The 20,919-nt window shown below is 36.6% G+C and overlaps 2 protein-coding genes across 8 annotated transcripts in view; one reads left to right on the top strand and one right to left on the bottom strand.

Moving 5' to 3' along the window:
• The window catches only part of LOC109000940 (glycogen synthase-like), a 28,180-nt gene extending 17,791 nt beyond the window's left edge, over window positions 1-10,389 (top strand). For 3 of the 4 annotated variants that reach the window (XM_035693128.1, XM_035693126.1, XM_035693127.1), the window contains exons 8-15: window positions 5,518-5,597; window positions 5,846-6,042; window positions 6,551-6,625; window positions 7,700-7,740; window positions 7,921-8,026; window positions 8,381-8,463; window positions 9,277-9,350; window positions 9,874-10,389. In XM_035693128.1, the coding sequence (XP_035549021.1) occupies window positions 5,518-5,597; window positions 5,846-6,042; window positions 6,551-6,625; window positions 7,700-7,740; window positions 7,921-8,026; window positions 8,381-8,463; window positions 9,277-9,350; window positions 9,874-9,986 (769 nt within the window). In that variant the 3' untranslated portion in view covers window positions 9,987-10,389. Of the gene's footprint in view, window positions 1-5,517; window positions 5,598-5,845; window positions 6,043-6,550; window positions 6,626-7,699; window positions 7,741-7,920; window positions 8,027-8,380; window positions 8,477-9,276; window positions 9,351-9,873 lie in introns of all 4 variants that reach the window. The other variant, XR_004802223.1, reaches the window with a different exon arrangement.
• Window positions 10,390-11,132: 743 nt separating this feature from the next.
• On the bottom strand, window positions 11,133-20,919 carry LOC109000958 (YTH domain-containing protein ECT1). Of its 4 annotated transcripts, none has more exons than XM_018978035.2 (9): window positions 20,745-20,914; window positions 20,602-20,655; window positions 16,694-16,731; window positions 16,399-16,576; window positions 15,741-15,817; window positions 15,230-15,646; window positions 13,875-14,414; window positions 12,777-12,989; window positions 11,133-11,941 (listed from the first exon to the last, which is right to left on the bottom strand). In XM_018978035.2, the coding sequence occupies exons 3-9, from the start codon at window positions 16,703-16,705 to the stop codon at window positions 11,543-11,545; spliced, it is 1,836 nt and encodes a 611-aa protein (XP_018833580.2). In that variant the 5' UTR covers window positions 16,706-16,731; window positions 20,602-20,655; window positions 20,745-20,914; the 3' UTR covers window positions 11,133-11,542. The 4 variants fall into 4 exon arrangements, with proteins under 4 accessions (XP_018833580.2, XP_018833582.2, XP_018833579.2 ...); XM_018978037.2 differs by having other exon boundaries at window positions 20,611-20,655; XM_018978034.2 differs by lacking the exon at window positions 20,602-20,655 and having other exon boundaries at window positions 20,745-20,919.

Below are 20,919 nucleotides of genomic sequence, written 5' to 3'. Positions count from 1 at the left end.
TTCCATTTATTGTTTATTGAACGAGTTAGTCTTCTTTTAGAATTTAAAGATCGGCCATTAGAAATTTATTTCAATTTAAAATCATCACTGATTGAAGTCCCCTAAGCAGTCTCAGTCACTGCCAATCCTACATTGAATGAACTACTAGATCATGTTTTTAAATTCAAACTCTCTTCTTGAATGATCGCGACCGAGTCAAACTTGAACTCGTCAGCACCTTTTCCCAAATCTCTCTATAAATATATCCATTCCATGTGTTATTTGGAAAAAACTATAAACCTCTGTATGTTCACCACGTTCACCACGCCAATAGCCAAGTATACCCAATCTAGCACCGTGTGTGTCCCACGTTCATCACGCCAATAGCCTGCCTCATTCCTCTCTCAACATCCCTCACGTTTTCTCTCTCATTCTAGTTCACGTGATCGATTTCATGCTGGAAATATTAGATTAACGCTGCGAGGTAAGTAGGTTGATCATAAATTAAGATTAGCATGCGTTAGTTAGTTATATATATTATTATTAAAGCCAATTCTTTGGAAGCCAGTGTTTATGTACCACGCATGTCATGATATTTGCAAGCACGTCATTTATCATGTTTCATTCTGCATATTATAGTTATGTATGTATTATGCATCTTACGTTGCATAAGACACAAGCTTTCATAAAATCAAATGTAAGATAAGTTCAGAACAGTTAATTAGATGGTCATTCAGATGCATGGTACCAATGCAATTTATGAGTGGATGTGCAAGCCACGGGCCTAAGCGTGATCCACCATAATATGCTAGAATACTATTAGCGGCATCCTTTGCAACCATGGGATGTAGGGCCGGTGTACAACCTTGTACACAGGGTTAAGTGTGTGAGCCAGTAAGATAAGTCAGATAAGCCAAGATAAGTCATGCATGTCATAACATACGTATGAACAATCATGATTTTAAGTTCTTAGCATGAAATATTTTATGAAAAACCTTATGTTAAGTATGTTTACGTTATGATGAGTTTCTTACTGAGTCATCGATTCATTTTAGTTATTTTATGTTTTTAAACCATCCCAGGTCAAAATATTTATGAAGGTAGAGCTGCAAGACTGGACTTAGTCTAGGGAGGCGTGACAGTGACTTAGATCATGTACAAAGATTTTAAGTTATGATTTTTAAGGCACATATTTTGAGAAATTTTAATAAATGATTTTGCTCACTCTTATTTATGATTTCAGTATTTTAATACAAAACGACTCTATTTATTATAAGGAATCTGCTTCCTTCAGAATAAAAGAAAATATTTTTAAGTCAAGGTCAGTAGTAGCATTTCGACTTCCCCAAGAATTTCTAAAAGTGATTTTATTCTTAATCTGGCCAGCTGGGTTTTACAAATGCCTTCACAATCAATTGCATTATATGTTTAAATTCTTGAAGTACAGGGTGAAAAGAGCTTTCTTAAGGACAAGTCATCTAATATTTTGCACTTGGAGTTAATGAAAGTCGTAAATGCTTGAAACTGTATGTTAGACCTCTCATGTACTTACAGAATATTTTTTGCGGTTTTTTTTCTTTTAAATTTCTTTTAGTATATATATTTTATGACTATCTAAAAGAAATTTTAAAGATGTGGATTAAAAAGTAGTTTTTGTAAGTTCAAGTGCTCAGCATGTCTAAAGCCTATAATTATCATGTACTGAAAATATTCTAGGCATTTAATTTTTAATTGAAATTCTCAATACTCCCCTTATATTGGTTTTTGTAATGGCTACCTCCAATGCCATTGAGAGTCATATTATAGCTAATAAATTGATCAAATAGCTAACAACTCAAATTTTCAATCTATAAAATTTTCATGGTAATTAGGTTTGATGTGTTTTTTTTTTTTTTTTTTTCGGTAAACAAAACTATATTAATTAAAGAATAAGACAAGGCCCGATACAAATAAGAAAAAAGACAGTGTGCCCTAGCTAGGAAGGCGCCAAAGAAATAAGAAAGTCATGAAGGTCCATGATATGAACCCGCAGGAATTAATCTGATATGAACCCGTGGGAATTAATCCCTTAAACCCACAATCAATATGAAAACTCCCCAAGAAAGTCAAAATCAAGTCAATGGATGGAGAACCCCTTGAACCCACAATCAATATGAAAACTCCCCAAGAAAGCCAAAATCAAGTCAATGGATGGAGAACCTAGACCCGATGAGAACTCGTTTCAAGAACCAGTCATGTTGTTGCCCTTTCCATAGTTCATCAAATGAATCAAAACTGAATCTTCATCAGTCCATGCCATTAAAATCAACAGCAATGGCCCATGTACATAGAGTGGAGTAAAATAAAACTTTAAGTTCCTCTAATGATCTCTCTCTGTCTTCAAACGTCCTGACATTGCGTTCCTGCCTCAAGTACCACATGATACAGATAGGAATCATCTTCCAAACCGCTTTAATCTGCTGCATCCCTCCTCAGTTTGTCCAGCTAGCCAACATTACCACTACACAGTCTTCAGCATAACCCAAGCCAACTCTACTCTTCCGATCACCTCATCCCACAAAACCCTTGCTGTCTCACAATGTAAGAGAAGATGGTCCGCCGACTCTCCCCCTCCCTTACACATGCAACATCAATCTGCTATGATAACCCTCATTTTTCTTAAATTGTTGGTTGTGAGAATTTTGCTCAAAGATGCTGTCCACACGAAAAAAGCAGCTTTGGATGGTGCATTGTGTCTCCAAAGTCTTTTCCAAGGAAAATAAGTGTTAGGCTCTTGAGTGAGGACCTTATAAAAAGAGCAAACTGAGAATGCACATTTCCCAGCGGGTGACCACCACAATCCATCTTCTTGTTGAGTGCCCGATTTAATGGAATACAAGAGGCTATAAAAATCAGCAACGCTGCTCATCTCCCAATCTTGTGTTGCTCTACTAAAACTGACATCTGCCACTGCAACTTCTTTATTACTCGCAATTTGGAATAATGACGGGAAAGAAACTTGTAGTGGGGTATCCCCACACCAAATATCTTTTCAGAATTTAATCCTGGAACCCTCCCCCAACTGTAATTGAGTGTCACAAGTAACCACCCCCCATCCTTTTCTAATGTGTTCCACAATCCCACTCCATGTGCTCCTCTAACTTCCTTAGTACTCCATCCCCCCCAGATGCCTCTATATTTATGTTCAATCACCACCTTCCACAAGGCTTTTGGTTCCTTATGATATCTCCACAACCATTTTCCAAGTAGCGCCCGATTAAAGATCCTCACATTTCTAATACTCAAACCACCATTGGAGATAGGAAGACATACCGTATCCCACTTTACTAGGTGAAATTTAAACTCCTCCCCCATGCCACCCCACAAGAAGTCACGTTGGAGCTTCTCAATTCGATAAGCCACACTTGCAGGTATAGGAAAAAGTGATAGAAAATACGTTGGCAGGTTAGAAAGTGTACTCTTGATCAAAGTGATCCTGCTGCCTTTCGAAAGGTACAATCTCTTCCATCCCGCTAATCTCTTCTCTATCTTTTCAACCACCGTCTCCCATATAGAGGAAGCCCTCGCAACCACCCCCAGCGGAAGTCCCAAGTAAGTCAAAGGAAGAGAGGCTATCTTACACCCCAATGTGCTAGCCAACTGCCGTATATTAGGAACCTCTCCAATTGGAACCATCTCTGATTTGATTATATTCACTTTCAAACCGGAAATTGATTCAAAACAAAGCAGCAAGGCCTTTAGCACTTTAATCTGATTTCGATTTGGCTTACAAAAAACAAGTGTATCATCTGCAAACAAAAAACAAAGTTTGATGTCTTAAAGTAGAGAGTTCCCTTTTCAGGAAACATGATCCTTTTCCAATAGTTGTTTCAGGTGCCTAAAAATCTTCATATACGTTAGGAAGTTATCATTCCAGTGGCATGCTTCAAAATGGCATAAACCGAGCATAAACTGAACGATAAAAAAAAAAAATCTCTGTAAATAGGCATTTTCTAGAGGCCTTCCATTGGATTGTTATATATGTGTGTATATATGTATATATAAATATACATATATAGGTATGCATATATTTCTGCTCCCCTCCATGCAATTGACGACTTTTGTTGATGACTTTGCTTTAGTTACTGACACCAAAGTAAGGTTTAATATGAAGATATAAAAGTGAAGAAATGGAGTGTAAATGGTTTTGTTAAAGTGCATTATATATGTTCAGTAAAACTTAACAAAACTTGAAGTTGACGAGAGGAAATACTCAAGGTTGCTGGCTTTGGCAGCATTTTCTATCTTTTCCTAGCCAAAGTATATTGAATAACCCTACTATTAATATCCTGCATCCATGAGGGGTTCGATGCTAGAGCCCAAGAACTTCAATTATGAAAGAAGAAGTCACATTAAGTAGCAAGATAAGATTGTTCAGCCCTATGAGGAAGAGGGGTGCAAATGACCATCCTTTAAATCCTAGATGGCATAATGAAATGGTGAAATGCTAATGTAATGGCTTTGGTTGAAGAATGGTTGTTGTATAATACAAAGTTTTATGGAATGGCCATGAATATAGAAATTAGCCATACTATATAACCAAAAACAGCGGCCAGTCTTAATTTGTAAAATTGGTTTAGTGATCTTTAGGCTGTTTTGAGTGGATGACTGGAAATTCTGGCTAAGCTTGAGTGCTTTTTAATTCTTTTTGGTCTATGATATGTATGATATAGCTTGTAATTAGGTTTATCTCTTGTATACTTCCTGCATACTAGCATACTTGGGCCTTGCCTAATAAGGTGGATTAATAAAATTATTCTTATATAAAAAAAAATATTATATACCTACCGAAGGTGAATCTGTTGGGATTCTTGGGAGTGTGGTATTTTTGGCTTATGAAGGTTGAACAAAATGTGTTTTTGGTGCATTTTAATTGTAAACCCAGTTAAGGGAGAGCTCAAAATATTTAACCACTATTCAGACTGACTTATTTCCATTGTGTTCTCAACAACAAATAGGTAGTGCTTGGAATAAGCACACATAACTATCTTGTTAGGGCATATCTAAATGTAGTTCACCTATATAATTAAGATCAGTTTATTCTCGAGTAAACTGTTTTTCCAATTCTACTGGTACCTTGTAGTGATTGAAAATATGGCTGGCTTAGCAAAAAAAAAAAAAAAAAAAGGATTGAAAATAAGGCTCGGAACATTTTCTGATTGTACAGTGGGAAGACTCTTTGGAATTAACAAGACTTGCATAGGAAATTCGGCACATCTTTATCCATGCATTATTGGATACTATATGATGTTTTTAGTGGTGTTCATAAACTATAAGAACAGCAGCCCTAAATTCTTTTCTCATGTCAAAACATATCAGAATGGACAAATTTACTGACCAATATGAAATTTTGAGTACCATGTGGAACGCCCAGAATGGTTCTTCCTTTATGAATAATTTATGTTGTTTTTCATGTCATCCTCTGATTATGCATGTCATTGTAATTACTTATGGTTACAGAAAACATATCTGACAATGTTGCGTCATATAATTTTGTAGATACTACGGTATTTTGAACGGGATAGACACTACAATGTGGAACCCTGCTACTGACATCTTCTTGCCTGTGAAGTTCAATGGTAACATTAAGTTTCGATAGCTATACTGAATTCAAATTTCTTAAGCCAAGACACAATTTTTATTTTTATTTTTGATTGACTTCACATCAGCAAAGGAAAATAATTGTATTTTTAAAAATGGAAGATATCAGCTCTTGTTATTCCTGATGTGAGCAGCTTTACTTCTGACATCCTCATATATATCCTTAAATTCAATTCCCAAGGTGCTCTAGGTTTCTGTTTAAATTCCCTGAATTTCTTCCTTGCAGACCAAAAGCCTGAGGGAAAGAAGTTTTGCAAATACTATGTTCAAAGGGGGCTTGGTTTGGCTTCAGAAGGCACTCAAGATGGTAACCATGTGCCAGATATAACATACAAGGCACCTTTAGTTGTCTGCATTACTCGACTAGTCCCACAGAAGGGTCTTCATTTGATTTCTCATGCAATCAAGTGCATTGAAGAACTTGTGAGTATTACTCTCTCTGAGTCAAACATGGTGGAAATAAGGATACCTGTGATATAGGATTCCGTCCTCTTTTTCTTCTTCTTCTTTTTTTTTTTTTTTGGAAAAAAAGGGATACCTGTTATATTATATTATCACAAATTTTCGTGTCGCTTCTTTAAGTTTTTGTACAGTTATTTAGGAGCATTCTTGAATATATGCTCACAAGGTATACAGTAAATCCATAACTGCCTGACTGGTTACAGTAGAAAAACTTCATAATGCTAGTAGAAACTAGAATGTCTATTATCTCAGAAAGGGAATATAAATATTCTTCCTTAAGCCTCATCAATATCTATCCATTTTGCAAATGAAACAATAACAAGATTGCATGGGCCAATGCCCACTACTATTAATGCGCTGATGCACGGAAAACTTAAAAGTGAAAGTTTGCATTTGAGACCTGGAATTCGAGTTAAAAACATCTGCATTTCAACTGATTTCCCTCTTTTTTCAATGGAGTCACTTTTAGGGTGGACAGATGGTCATACTTGGGAAAGCCTCAGATGTTCAAGTTGAAACAGAATTTGAATGTCTTGCAAAATTGGTAATGAATTTGAGCTTTTATCTTTTTTATATGTGTGTGTGTGTGTGAGTGAGTGTGAGAGAGAGAGAGAGAGAGAGAAATGTTTAGCTACAAAGAGATTCTACAAAAGTAAATTCACACACTAATGTAGCTTGATTTGGTATGTTAGATTGTAAAACTGCTTTATTGTAAAGTAGATTTAACGTATCATATGAAGTCATACCAGTTGTGGGTTTACTTTTGTGGGATCTCTTTGTGGTTGTAACAGTTCTCTCTCTCTCTCTCTCTCTCTCTCTATATATATATATATATTCTTGAATTCAGACTGGATGGGCATGAGACACGTCATTGGGACATGGTGGGGAAGCTAGCATATGTATTTAGAATAGTGAAGCTGGTACATATATTGAGAATATAACTTATGTACACATTATTTATTGGAAGACATAAAAAACTAAAAGAACATAAGAGAGGTCAAATACTTTTATCTAATGTAGAGAATAAAAATCGTAGTAAAAGTGTTTGACACCATTTTTTTAATGAATTTCGATCACCATAAGAATTTCAGTGCTTTTTACCATGGTATATGTTGTCTCATCCTTTATTTATTAATTTATTTTTCAAAGTCCTCAGGCCTCTATAAATAAATAACCAAATTTCTAAAATTTAAATTGTACCACCCGTGTTTAAGCCGTGTCCTGCCCATGTCCAAAATGCGTCCAGGCTACATCTGTCTTGTCTTCTGCTGTAGACCAAAATTATTTCATTTGGATGTATGTTTGAAACGTGTCTGAAGCATGTATGTTTGGATCTTTGACATTTGGACCCCCCATCTCCTAGGAGTGGCTATGTTTCCTGCATTCAATCGTACCTTAACTTCATTAATGATAAGCACCATTTGGTGTACTCACATCAGCATGATCTGTCCTAATCTCATTATTTAAGTTTGCATTTAGTTAAAGGAAGTTTAATTATTTATGAAATGTTGAGCTTGGGGAATAACTTATGTTCTCTTCTCAATCTTTCTGACCATCTTTTTCTATTTGAGTGCAATGAGCTGACAGACATTTTTTTGTTGGACTTTTTTTTTGGTAGCATAACCAAGGTCCTTGCATCCGAATCCTATTGATGTTTAGGTAAATCATGTGTCAACAGCATACAACAGCTATAAATGTCCTTTCTCTGCCTTAGTCCTCATTGAAGTTCCTTCCATAGCAATATAAACTACCCTTTCTATACTGAAATAATTTGTACAGTACTATTCTGGTTACTGACTGGACTTGGGGTTTCTTGTTTTTGATATGCTCTCTTCGCAGTGAGGAGCTGTCCCACATGCTCTATGCTGCAGCAGACATGGTGCTAGTTCCTTCCATATATGAGCCTTGTGGACTCACCCAAATGATTGGAATGCGTTATGGAGCAGTATGTACTTCTTAGATTCTGCTATCCCATTTATTGTGGCCGGCAGCATGTGAAAATAATTGAAGTTCAGTGTTTAATTCTCCTTTGGTGATCTTATGTGAAATTTTGGAAAAAAGGTATCAGATTGAGATGTTAATCATCATATGGCTAGTTGAATTTTGAAACAAGGTACATCACTGGTTAAACACGATCAATTTATAACATGCTGCCTATATGCTTGCTACGATATTTTGTGTTTGCTTTTTAAAAAACATCTGTTGAGAGGAAGTTCATATGTTCTATATGCATAACATAGGTTGTTAAGGAAGACTAATATGAGGTGAAAACCTGATTTGGATAAAATGATTGTCACAGGTCCCAGTTGTAAGAAAGACCGGTGGTCTTGCAGACACAGTTTTTGATATGGATGATCAGTCGAACCACAACAGAGCCAATGGGTATTCTATATGTGTGTGTATCTATTTATTTATTTTTGACCGGTAAATACATACATACCCATATGTGTGTGTGTGTATCATTTTCTCGTCATATGGAAGGACAGATGCCATTTGACCCAAAGACCTTTGGCTAATTCTACTTGTATCCTTTATATTTATATAGAAATTTTGCTATATGAGTCCTGCGCACCACTTTAAAATATGCTTGGGAAATTTCAATGATATATCCTAAGCCACGATGTGAATTTCATCCACCCGCTGTATTGAGTCCTCCATGTTTTTTCAATATCTTGTTGATTGTGGTATGCACGAATCGTGATCTAGTAATTTGTCACTATCCAAGAGCTTGGATAGTGACAAATTAGCTTGGATAGTGATCTAGTAATTTCTGGAAAAGGTAGCTTGGATACAGTCTTACCCATTAGTTTTTTTGCATGAAGGGTCATTTTTAAGATTCAAATATGTGCAGTTGCGCTTGGCATCCCAAGACCTTTACTATCAGTCCTTCCTCATCTTATCATCCCTCAGGACCGTAAAATTGTATGCTCTGAAATTGTGGGAAAAAAATAGACAGGAAGAATTCATATGGCTAACTCTTGAGTGGTTGGAATGATTTAAATAAATTAAAGGATTTCTCTTTTAATGTGTGCAACTGTGCATAAATTGACAGTGAGTTGTCTCCACACTATAGCTCCAATTTACAAAGCGAGATTTTTAGCCTTACGTGCTTGGTTATACAGTCTTGAATTACGTTGTCACAAACTGTTCTACTAATATCGTAAGTTTATTTACGTACCATTGTTCACATTTCAGGTTTGTCTTTGAAGGAATTGATGAAGGATCCTTAAACTGTGCTCTGGACCGGGCATTTATGTACTACAGAGAGAGTAGGTTCAATCTTAAGTTAGGCTGATGATATTTCTGTTACTGCCTATTACCTAGACTGAAGAACTGCCCAGGACTCTCCCTATAATGAGGAGGAATGCTAATGCTGCTAGGCCTTGAGCACCAATAGCCTAATTGTTTGAATAGGTCATGGCCAGACTGACTGTAGTATTTAGTTTTATAAATATTCTCCATGGATTTTTTTTTTAATTTTTATTATTATTATTTCTTGAGGTTTCTAAGTTGTCGCCACAGTCCCTAGAGGCCTTCTATCATCACACTACCTCACAAAATTCAACTGCCTCAGTGGTGTATAGGTTATCTTGTTTAAAATCTTTCAAGAATTAAATGAGGGGTGAAATAGCCTACAGTACTATTTCATTTCAGGGTAATTCCAAAAGGAGTCAAAGACAATTCTCATGCAAAACCTTGGTGCAAACTACAAAGCTTTTAAAACTCGAATCAATTTTTACTTGAGATTACTCCATTTCATCTCAACATTTTCATTTATTTTGATGAGTGCAGAACCAGATGAATGGAATGGCATTTTAAAGAAAGTAATGGAAGTTGACAATAGCTGGAACAACACAGCTGGGAAATATGTTGAGCTTTACAACTCAAAAAGCGTTAGATTGTGATGGCACGCAGGAGATGGTGCTTCATTAATGCCTGTTCAGTGTCAGAGTCTTCTGTATGGAGCAATGTGCCTGTTACAGAACCGTGTGCACCTATTCGAATGCGTGAGTCCACCTTCCGCTTGGACTTGGAGAATAGGAAGGACACAATTCTCCATCACCACTGTCAACTACTTGCTTTTATCATTCCACATACACGTATCGTGGAGAATAACTTTCGAGTTCAATTCCTCTTGTATATTGCTGCTTACATAACTGCTCCACAATCCGATGACTCAGATTTAAGTGCATACTTGTGCAAACCTAGTGCAGTTTACCTCTTTAAACTAGAGAGCTGAATGGAGCTATAATTATGGTTGAGTATGTCCAAGCGAGTTTAAAGCTTGGCCAGCAGGTAGTTGAGTAATTATACATTCAAATGCTCTATTTATTGCATATTCTTCTAGGTCTTGGGTAGAAAAAAAGTTGAAACGGAACAGATTACACAATGGGTCCGTATGCAACTGCAGATAATGGAAGATTACGCCGCAAAAACATCAAGAGAAAAACATTGAGCATTGAAACCTTTCACGGGATGGAACGCTATACGCCTTTTACAGCCTTCCACAGCTAATACTAAATGGGAACAAAAATGAACGAGTTTAGGTGTTCCTTGCTAGATTTATTTGTTTGTTGCAGTTTTTGCTATGATACTCATTTTTTTCCCCCACGAGCGAGAAAAAACTGCACAAGTCCAATGACGGTAGTGGAGATTTCTAATGTCTTGTGATTGTCATTCGTACATAATTAAGTTGGTTCAATTTCTCTAACTGTATGTTACCTTGCCTTCTCATAGGATAAGCTCATTCTAATGGATTATGGAACTTATTACATGCGTGAATCTCGACACCATTCCTTGAAAAGGATACCACGTCGCTTATTGCAAAAGATCCGCCGATTTTCTTTCTTCAAAATTGTCGACTGCCGCAGGGGGAAATTGCGTTGAGTCAAGTATTGCAAAAGGATGCCACGTCGTGTGTATTTGAACATGATGCATGCAATTGTTCGTTGTATTTCTATAAAAGTTCATTTGCATTTGCAGAAACACTTTATTAAATTGCCTCCCCACAAAAGGGTTATCACTATCCTTCCGGCTTCCAGTACCCAGCAGCCCACAGCTAACCACTAAGAGAGTGTAAGTTACAACCGAAAAGGCATCAGCCCTAGTATACAGAGAACATCATACATTAAATTACAACCACAACACCAAAACCATCTACCTTAAGAGGAAACAATTTAGAGAGAGTCTTAAGAAAACGAGTGTCGGGTATCAAACAGCCTTCCTCCTGGCTGAGCATGCTGAATTACCTCCTAACTGCTTTGCACAATTTACCCAAAAGAAAAGAAATTGTCAGTTTGCTGTCTAACTGTTCGAGATGCGGGGAATATGACCTCGACTGTTAGCATGCCAAAAATTCATAAATAACCAGGGTACAGGAGTGTGCGCTAAAGATGCCGGCAATAATTTCAACTAAATGCAACTAGCAGTCAGACCAACTGCTGTCATCTAATTGACAGGCTCAAATCTCGTGTCCACCACCCATTTCAGATCCCTGTGCTTCATTGCAACTCTCTTCCAACCGCAATACTCGTGACAAGCAATCAGATGTTTGGTTCATGGCATCATGGGAAAATGAGATTGTAGCATCTGCTCTTGAGCTACCACCTTGATCAATTGCCGGTACTTCATTACTACTCACTTCCAGCTTAAGTGCCTGACCCAAAATATCAGATATTTCCTTAACGGACTCATCAGCAACAGAATCTGGAACATCTGCCGTTGAACAAGCTTGTCTGGCTTTTCTTTCTGTAAAGGTTCTCTCTCGCTCATCGTAAAAATCAAAATCATCTAAGATAGATGTCTGTGCATTGTAATCCTTGAAAATTTTTAACATCTCAATACCCTCTTCCAGTTTGACCTGGAAAGATTTCAGCATCAAGAGAGAAAAATGTAAGGCATGGGTAACTTTACTATTCAAAAACCGAGCTAAAGGTTTTTCCATGCCAAGACACAAAAAAGTAAAAGCCAACAAACTGAATTACACCAACAATATTATTGAAAAACATAGACTATGGTTTGACACCAATTGGATCACTATAGATGAAAGGTAAGTTTTGGGAAGAAGTGCAACCTGAAAAAAATCTAATCTCATATCCTCTTGAAATCTAATCTCATAATTAGGGCCAAATGAACACAAATAAAGATTCACTCTTTAAAATGACTTGTATGTGTGAGCAATTAAAACGACCAGGACAGCATCATTAACCTTTTGATTTGTGGCAGCACATAAGCACACAGCTAGATACAGCATTGATGAAAAAACTGATATGCTTTTACAAACTACCACATTAATATGTTCAACTATCATGTAACCCACTATATGCCATAATGCTCTTCAATCCATAGTTTCTCTGTCTCCACTAGGTAAATTGTGAGAGCCCTTAAGCTCACCATCTGAAGACTTGGAATTTGGCCTTTCCTCAGACCAAAGCCTGAAGCAACAAATCTATCAGCAGATGAAAAGTTGAAATTTTATTTAGAAACATAATTGCGCTAGAGCAACCAACATCAGCCAAGGCATGGAGTATCTCTGGGCATACAGCAATTAGCAACCAGCTATAAAATGTTTAGGCATATTTGAACATCTCTATCATAAGCTCGAGAATTGCTTTGAGTTTCTACAACAACTAAGGTAATTCTTTTTTCATATATATGCCTCTGTGTGTGTGTCAATATATTAGATCAACTACTACCTCCTGAGAATCTCGGCTGTGAGTAACAGGCTTATTATCATTATTTTCAAGTAGAATGTGTCGGAATCGAACGTTGGGGACATCTTTGATGACGTGCCACAGAACTGGAAACTGCCCGCTCCATCTATCTTGCTGCCAGTAATCTGCATCCTTCTCAAAATCTACAGGTCCACCCATTTCAGCTACCCCACAGAACTGTCCACTACAATTAACCTGTAAAAGTTTTAGCCCGAAAGATATAAGACTAACTAATTAAGTGCAAGAAATTCAAGGTTGGACAAAGCTGCTCAAGTTTTGAAGTAGCTAAAATAAAAGCCAAGTTTCTTATAATACCTATAATTTTTTCCTAAATGGGTTGCCATTGATGCTAAAACCAGTTAGGCCAGGCTTTCTTTTGGCAAGTAAAAGCCAGAATTTAAGATTAATCCAGGTCATATACAAGAATAAAATTACCAATCAGAAAAATTTCCAAATTTAAGAGTTTGAGATCCATTCAACATGGAAAATATTTTTCAGGAAATGGAAGTATGAGCACAAATAGCTTCGAAGTGATACATCCAATACATCTCATCTTTTTCATTTTTTTTATAACAAAACACGAGGTCTATGCCTCTTATTATAAAAACCCTCACTGAGGCGGAGGAACAACCATGAATACATCTCATCAGCTGCTATGAAAGCATTTTCCTAAAAGCAGTTTTTTTGTTATCAATTTCTATGTCCAAAGAATGAACAGGAAGGATATTGCATTGCAGACACTTCCACAATTCCATAGAGTACAGCATTCTCAGCTTGCTAGATCAAAATAATAAAGCACATATAACACAGTTGAAAGAAATCACTTGCTTGCTCAAGTGATTAATGATATGGCACAGCTATAGGACTTGGAGTTCTGGTGGTTTGATGTCTATACACCAAGAGGTTCATAAATGCAAAATGCCTAGGAGAAATAACCAGCATAACTACAAGCATAGTTCAACAAAAGCAAAATAAATGGCCTTTAACCAAAATAAATAAATGAACAATAGTCCCAAACAGGACCGATTAAACCAAGTTATTCCAACAAGAAAAAAAAAAAAAAAATTTAAGGCAACATACTGAAAACAATAGGAATACTGGACAGTTGCCTTTCATCTCCTTTGCTTCATGATAAGCAGCATTTAGCTTCTTGTTTCCATGCGGTGTGCTGGCCCAAACATTGTATTTGACACTTTTATGAACATTGTCCTCACTGAAAGATTTGATTATAAAAAATTTTGCATTTTCGTAATCTGTGACAAAATCTAGCTGGTTGTATGAATCAAGATGAATTCTAGAAATAGGTGAAACATTTTTGCTAATGACGGACGAGGAGCCCTGTTCAGTGGCACTCCTGCTCTTTAGCTTTGAAGCCCTTGGACCACGATTACGGTCATTGAAGATATCCTGTGAATCATTGTAAATGCCAGCTGAGCCTCGGTCCCTGTCTCTTCTTCTTCCCTTGTCAAGAGTTAGACGATTTCGATCATTAGTGACTGGATAAGAAATTGAAGCACCACCAAAGGTAGAGCTCTGATTAGAACTACCATGTGGGTAAAATCCACTAAAGGAACTGGATACTAAGCCATATCCATGCATTGGTCTCTGTTGTTGGGAAATCTGAAATTGAATAATAAGAAAAGTCAGGCACTAAATGAACATGTCCACATTCATCTCAAGAGTCAAAATGGCAACTAAGCAGACAAGGACATTCATTTTTTTCCTTTTGGTGTGGCTGAACTCAAAGTCTTAAGTAGCAATATGTACTTCCATTGATCCCAGGGATATTATGCTTCACTACCCTAAACAAAGAACGGTCACAAACAGCCAATAATGTTCTGCACTTAGTTGGGACTTTTGACTACCCATGAAGAAGCATGTAAAGAGGCTCAGTCCAATTCTTCATCAAATGGAAGTACAATAGTTTAGGGTGGATTCCAGCAGGTATCCTCATAATCCAATGACTACTAAAAAATATGGTACCCCGAGGAAACTCTTTTTGCTCGAAATAAATAATAGCCATCTAAACATTTTTTTTATCGGTAAATATTGAATGAAGATATTCATTTTAGAATTTTTTTTATTTGTTTTAATAATTACAGGTGAGAAAATACTTTTGAAAAGAATGAACTTGGTCACAAGTGACCTCTAAAAGAGGAGTGCTAGGTTCACAAAGGTAGACTCACAAACTAATGTGGCTTGTTGTGGTATATTATTGTAAGCTCTTTTTACTATAAAGAAGATCTAACGTGTCACAACAAAGCAGGGGTGGAGATCAAGGTCACAGGTTCAAGCCTGCGCCGGTGTTATGTTCCTCATTTTGGAATAGGTAATTTTGGAGCCTTGTGTAGGATACAAAAATGCTGTGGGCCCTTCAGTGCCAAAGTGCAAAGACCACAAAGGAATGATGTTATTCAAAAACAATTAAAACAGACCTGACCAACATTGTGCTCATATGATCCAAGTATGCCCATTGGTTGGGGATAAACTGCTGGAGATGCAAGAGGACTAGAACCAAGATTCCCTGAAAGGTTTCCTCCACCAAATGGTCCAAAACTTGCCACGTAGCCTGATCCAGGCCCAAAAAGCATTGTGTCAATGCTACTATTTTCTGGCAACATCAGCTCAGCTGGTGAAATTGAAATGGCTGAAGACATATGAGGCAAACTTGGAGCAGTTGCTTGTGCATAATAAGAGGGAGAAAATGGAACTTGCTGTGGAGAGTACAGCTGGCCATCCACCATTAAAGATGACAGAGGTGTAGCAACAGGAGAATATTGTCCATATGGCATTTCATGATTGAAGCCATAACCAGAATGAAACACAACAGATGGATTATCATTGTAGATGACCTAAAACAGATTAAAATAAGAAGGAAAAATATTATAGTAAATTAGTTTAAAATATTAATCTAAGGAATAATATAAGTATGGCCCTTATCCTCACCGGTGATACAACATGCATGCCATCTGTATTAATATACTGGGAATATCCATCCCAAAAACCAGTGCTACTACCAGGACCTGAATCAGATGTGAAACTTCTCAGCAACATTAATTAACATTATAAATGATTTTGTTATGAGGCAGCAACCTAAAGAGATTACTGCAAAAACCAAAAATATTTTCAAACAAAATCTCAAATTCCATGCTTCCATGATGGTAAAATAAGAATATGTACATTCCAAACATTGTTTTTGAACTTCTAAAACTTGAAAATATTCTTTTTTGATAAGTAAAACTTAAATATATTGTTTACAGAAAGCTTAAATCCATAATTCTAAAAACTCTATGTTTGGATGTTGGCTCAGGATAGTCCTGGCTTTTCTAACTATATTGAGCGTATGTCTCTTTGCTTTCCCTGTTCTTCCTAGTGAGGCACTCTCTCTTGTATATACCCTGTGTACTTGGGTTTCGTCCCTTTGGCTTTTAGAAATAATGACCAACTTATCAGGGGGAAAAAGAATTCTTGTATAAAAATGATCACATTTTTGAAATAGCTCAAAGTGTTGAAGTCAATTTTACTGGAATATATATCACGGCTACCACCACAAGTTAAAGCTTCATCCTAAATAGGAAAGAGCAACAAAAGATCAACAACTAACCACCAAATGATATATTTTGTTCATGAGAAACATAAGCATTGAGTGAATGGATAGTGCTCAAATCTCCAGCTGCTTCTGAAGATCCTTGTTGTTCAGGTACATCCCTTAATTGTACCATGATGGCTGCATCTGGAGAAGGATTCGCTGACACAATCCTTTCATCTTTGGGCATAAGTGGCTGATTACAAATTACAACATTAAGTGCTAATGGAACATAATTACCAAACCTCATCCAAAAAACATAAATAAATGAACATAATTAAGACAGTATTCTAAAATAATAACAGGAAAATACCTGCTGTGTCATATTATCTGGCTTAACAGGCCTCTCTCCTGTGTCCAAAATTAATGTGTCAAGTGTCTCAGTAGAATGCAACCCAGTTATTATAGGAAAAAAAAGCACTACAGATAACTGGTAAGTGAATCAATGGATAAAAAAACAAAACTTGCACATACATAAAGGTCAATTACTTGGCAAATCTAGCATCAACTACCACTGAAACCCAGGATACACACCTGAGCATGATAGTGGGAAAGAGAACATTCAACGTGAAGTTCATAGCTCTCCATAAACAATCTCCAAAGTATGTTTTTATAAGTAATAATTCTTTATTGATAAGCGCAAAAGGCACAACTCCATTACAAAAAATCTCCAAGTATTGGCAGAGGGCAAATAGGAATAGAATGGAAACTCATCTCATAAAACTCATTACATCCATGCAACTGAAGAAAAAGTCCTACCAATAAATAAAATATGAAAATTCCACGACCTCGAACAAGTAAAGAACAAGTTTGACAACGAGGAGCATACTCATGATTAAATACCATGTTGCACACGTCAAGTTCCAATGTTGACTAGATGACACTTCTAAACAACTGGTCCTTGTTAGTTTAATTTTGCAGCATTACACAAGCGTGCCTGTGTATGGACCATGTGAGCATATTGAGCTATATATACATATCGCAGATCAGTATTAGGCGGCTCATACAATCCATGGAACTACATATTTGATTCACCAGGAAGTTATTTAAATCAACTTGCACTTTGATAAATCTTCACTGATAAAAGTAATACCACATGATCTCCTGCATTATTTTTTTTTAATGGCATAAAACAAAGTCCCGACCATGATCTCCTACATTCAAATTCACGTACTCAATCCTAACATAACAAAATGTAGAATCTGATATGTAGTAAGCATGCTGACTTCCAGTTCTCAATAACCGGACAATTTTTTTTTTATTGGCACCGGTTGTCCAGAAACAGCGTGCTAACTAATCCCCCGGGGGGGGCACAGGCCTTCGGCAAGGAGTTTCCTGCAAGTGCACTTCGGGTAATTCAAGGGGAAAATCCCCTAGTCCGATGGCCCCTAGGGCCCTAGAGATTGTTTGCACCCAAGGGGATTTGAACCTTAGACTTGGGGTGAGCATACCAACAAGCCCAAGGCCTTTACCACTTGAGCCAACCCCTAGGGGTTAATAACCAGACAAAGCAAGTGCCTGATAATATTAACTTCTTAAGTATCAGCTAAGGCAACTTTCAAAGGTGTATTAAATTTATGATAGGTTTGTTGAGGTATTCTGGGAGCAGACAGAAAACTTTGTATAACATGTTAAACTCATTTTAAAAAAATCAGCATACAAACAAAATTACTATAGGGTTGGGTGAACATCATTGAGCTTTACAGGGACTAAAGGTGAATGCACCAGCTTTAACACCACCTACTTTAATCATATATTTGCATTTAGCTCTGCATAAAAGGATGAACCTAGTCTGTCTAGTTGCACCCGTTGGCTTAACTCACTCCCAACCTCCCTAGACAAGCAAAGAAGAGATAATTAACCTACCTGAGTTGGCTAGCGCGTAGGTCGCATAGACAAAGTTTTAAATTTTGTTCTAGTGATTATTCCAATCGAGTCACTGAGACACTAGAATGGAATATTTTGGTATTGGTATGTAACTGTGCACTGTTTTGGAATTACTTGTGTGTGTGTGTGTGTGTGTGCAAGAATTGACATTTTATATAGTGAATATACGTTGAAACCCATTAACAAATAAAGGTAGAGATACAGGTGGAAAAAGATAAGATTAAAAAAATATTCACATACTTGAGTTGAGATACACACACAAAGAAAATAAAATAAAATAAAAGAGCTAATAAAGTAATCCAAAAAGAATGGGGTCTAAAAAACAAAGAGAGAATAAGAATACATATTTAAAATCACAAAAATTCAAGATTACAGAAACGGCATCAGGTTAAAAACTTGCAGAAATTTCATTCAGATTCATATAAAAACACCATTCAGATTCAAAATTTATGAAAATGACATCTAAGTTTTAGAAAAACTAAAAACATGCCACTGACATATTCCAGACCAGAATGCAAAACAGACCAAAACAGTTGGAACATGCCGAGATATAGAGCAAAACAAAATGAGGTAAAGTGTACTAACTACTACACCGTAACGGAAAATTCCGGCCATTCTGGCCGGATAGGAACGGAATTTAAAACTTTTCTCATAACTCTCGAGTTATCCCAAGGTTGAGAGTTCGAGCCCCTCTCACCTCAGTGGTAGCATCTATTTACCTAAAAAAATTAACCAGCCTGGCAAGGTATGCAAAAGGTACAAGAAACGAGTTAAAAAAAAGAGTGGGAAAGATTTTTTCAAATGCAGAGCCAGCTTCAAGTATAATCAAAGAAAGAACTTTGGGTATGTTCGGTTATGAAAATTTTCAAGAATATTTGAGATTTTTTTAGATGTATAGTTTATTGGGTTTTGGGAAAGGAGAAAAAAATCCGAACAAAATTTTTTTTGAAAATAGGTTTGGTATTGGAGTTTGTGAAAGTGGATTAGGTAGAGTTGAAAAGTTGTTTGAATATAAATTTTTCAGAACAGTTTTTGTTTTGGTGTTTGTAAAAGTTGTCTTGATTTTTGTGTTTAGGTAATGATTGGACGAAAATTTGAAATAGAAATTTTTTTGAGATTTGAAGATATTTGGTTTGAAATTTCCAGATTTTGTAGAAACCTTTAAAAGAATTTGTAGCCAAACAATGCCAAAACTTCAGACTAGCTTGAATACACAGAAGACGATAATATAAACTCATCTGAAGCAAGAGTTATATAAGAACCAAATGCCACCAACCAAAACACCACGATTATTACATTCAGATTATCCATCGTTTATTTTGATTCAATTCCATTAAAGAAACTTACGTTCTCTTTCACATTTACAATGTAGAATCATGAAGGGGTCACTTCCTATAACAGTATCCATTAACTCTTTTTATTTAGAAAACAGATTATATATATATGTCAAGTCTCTAGTGGTGGTGGAAACAACCAAGATTTATGGTGTCTAACCCGACACACCTAATTCATGGTAGCTCTTTATCTATTAACGTTATAAGTCTGCATTCCTAATCCAAACAACATAGGCATGTGACCCATTAACTAACAAATCCGAGAATGTTGATCTTCCCCGTCTTTTAAGTTTCTTTGCTATCTGTACCCACTGCCGTATCGAATAGTCAATCAACCCAATCTAAGGCCAACTTTTAAAATTCAAACCAAACCATGTTGTAGGTTTGCAATAGTAGCCGCTCTTGTCTACCATTTACTCATATAGATTTATCAACTACAGCTGGTAAAGAACTTTTAGTCAAGAAAGCTATTTAAAACACATTCACCCACTTTTTCTATCGGTGAAAAAAAAAAACAGAGTCACCCAATTTCTGCCCCAGGAGGGTAGATCTTGATGTTCCCACAAACATCAGCAATCTAGCAGGAATTGGCCACCACGCCAGGAATCAAAGTCCACACTTGATAGCTACCAAACAAAAAAGGCACAGAAAACAGTTCGCAACTTGGAGCACAGTGAAAGAATTAGTCAGTTTTATAAAATGAGAATTGAATGATTCCAATTTTCCATCTTCCACTAATTTTGCGTTTGTTTGGGCACGAGGCAATAACGCAAAACCACTACAATGAACAAATCCCAAAGTCTATACTCAAAAAAACCCTAGAAAACCCATTTGACTTGCAGACAATGTGGTTATGAAACCTTGCTCGTCTTGCACATACACGTGCTCAAACGTACATTCCCTACGAACCAATACAAAAGTCTCATCATGTCAAGCAAAAAAACAATCACGTTTGGAAAATTTTCTGATAGAAAGATAGAATCAGAAAAACGAGAAATACCGATTGCACCTTTAAAAACTTCATTTAGCTATGAAGTAAATTACAAAAACGGTTCTGCAATACAAACCCATACACAAAATTAACTTCAAACCAGACGTAAAATATGTACGTACATAAATAACCATATATAAATAGATAGGTACCGGTGGAGACGACTCGGTCCCGTTCTTGCAGAGCGGCGTCCATGAATCGAAGATCTGAGAGAGAGAGAGAGAGAGAGACTGAACAAAGGAATTCAATTACGACGATTGATGAGACAAAGATAAAGGTTGGGGGGGAGGGGGGTGGTTTGGTTTTAAAATTTTGAGAAATTAAATG

The sequence above is a fragment of the Juglans regia genome, chromosome 8 (assembly GCF_001411555.2).
Source record: "Juglans regia cultivar Chandler chromosome 8, Walnut 2.0, whole genome shotgun sequence".
Taxonomy (NCBI): domain Eukaryota; kingdom Viridiplantae; phylum Streptophyta; class Magnoliopsida; order Fagales; family Juglandaceae; genus Juglans; species Juglans regia.
This window is presented reverse-complemented; position numbering and strand designations above follow the sequence as displayed.

Excerpts from the sequence above, each read along its gene's own strand:
- LOC109000958 (XM_018978034.2), bottom strand. The coding sequence starts at position 20,787 with ATGGACGCCGCTCTGCAAGAACGGGACCGAGTCGTCTCCACCG. Across the intron at positions 16,732-20,744 it reads GGACCGAGTCGTCTCCACCG|GAGAGAGGCCTGTTAAGCCA; the intron begins GTACCTATCTAT and ends TTTTGGACACAG. Across the intron at positions 15,647-15,740 it reads GCATGCATGTTGTATCACCG|GTCATCTACAATGATAATCC; the intron begins GTGAGGATAAGG and ends AATCTGTTTTAG.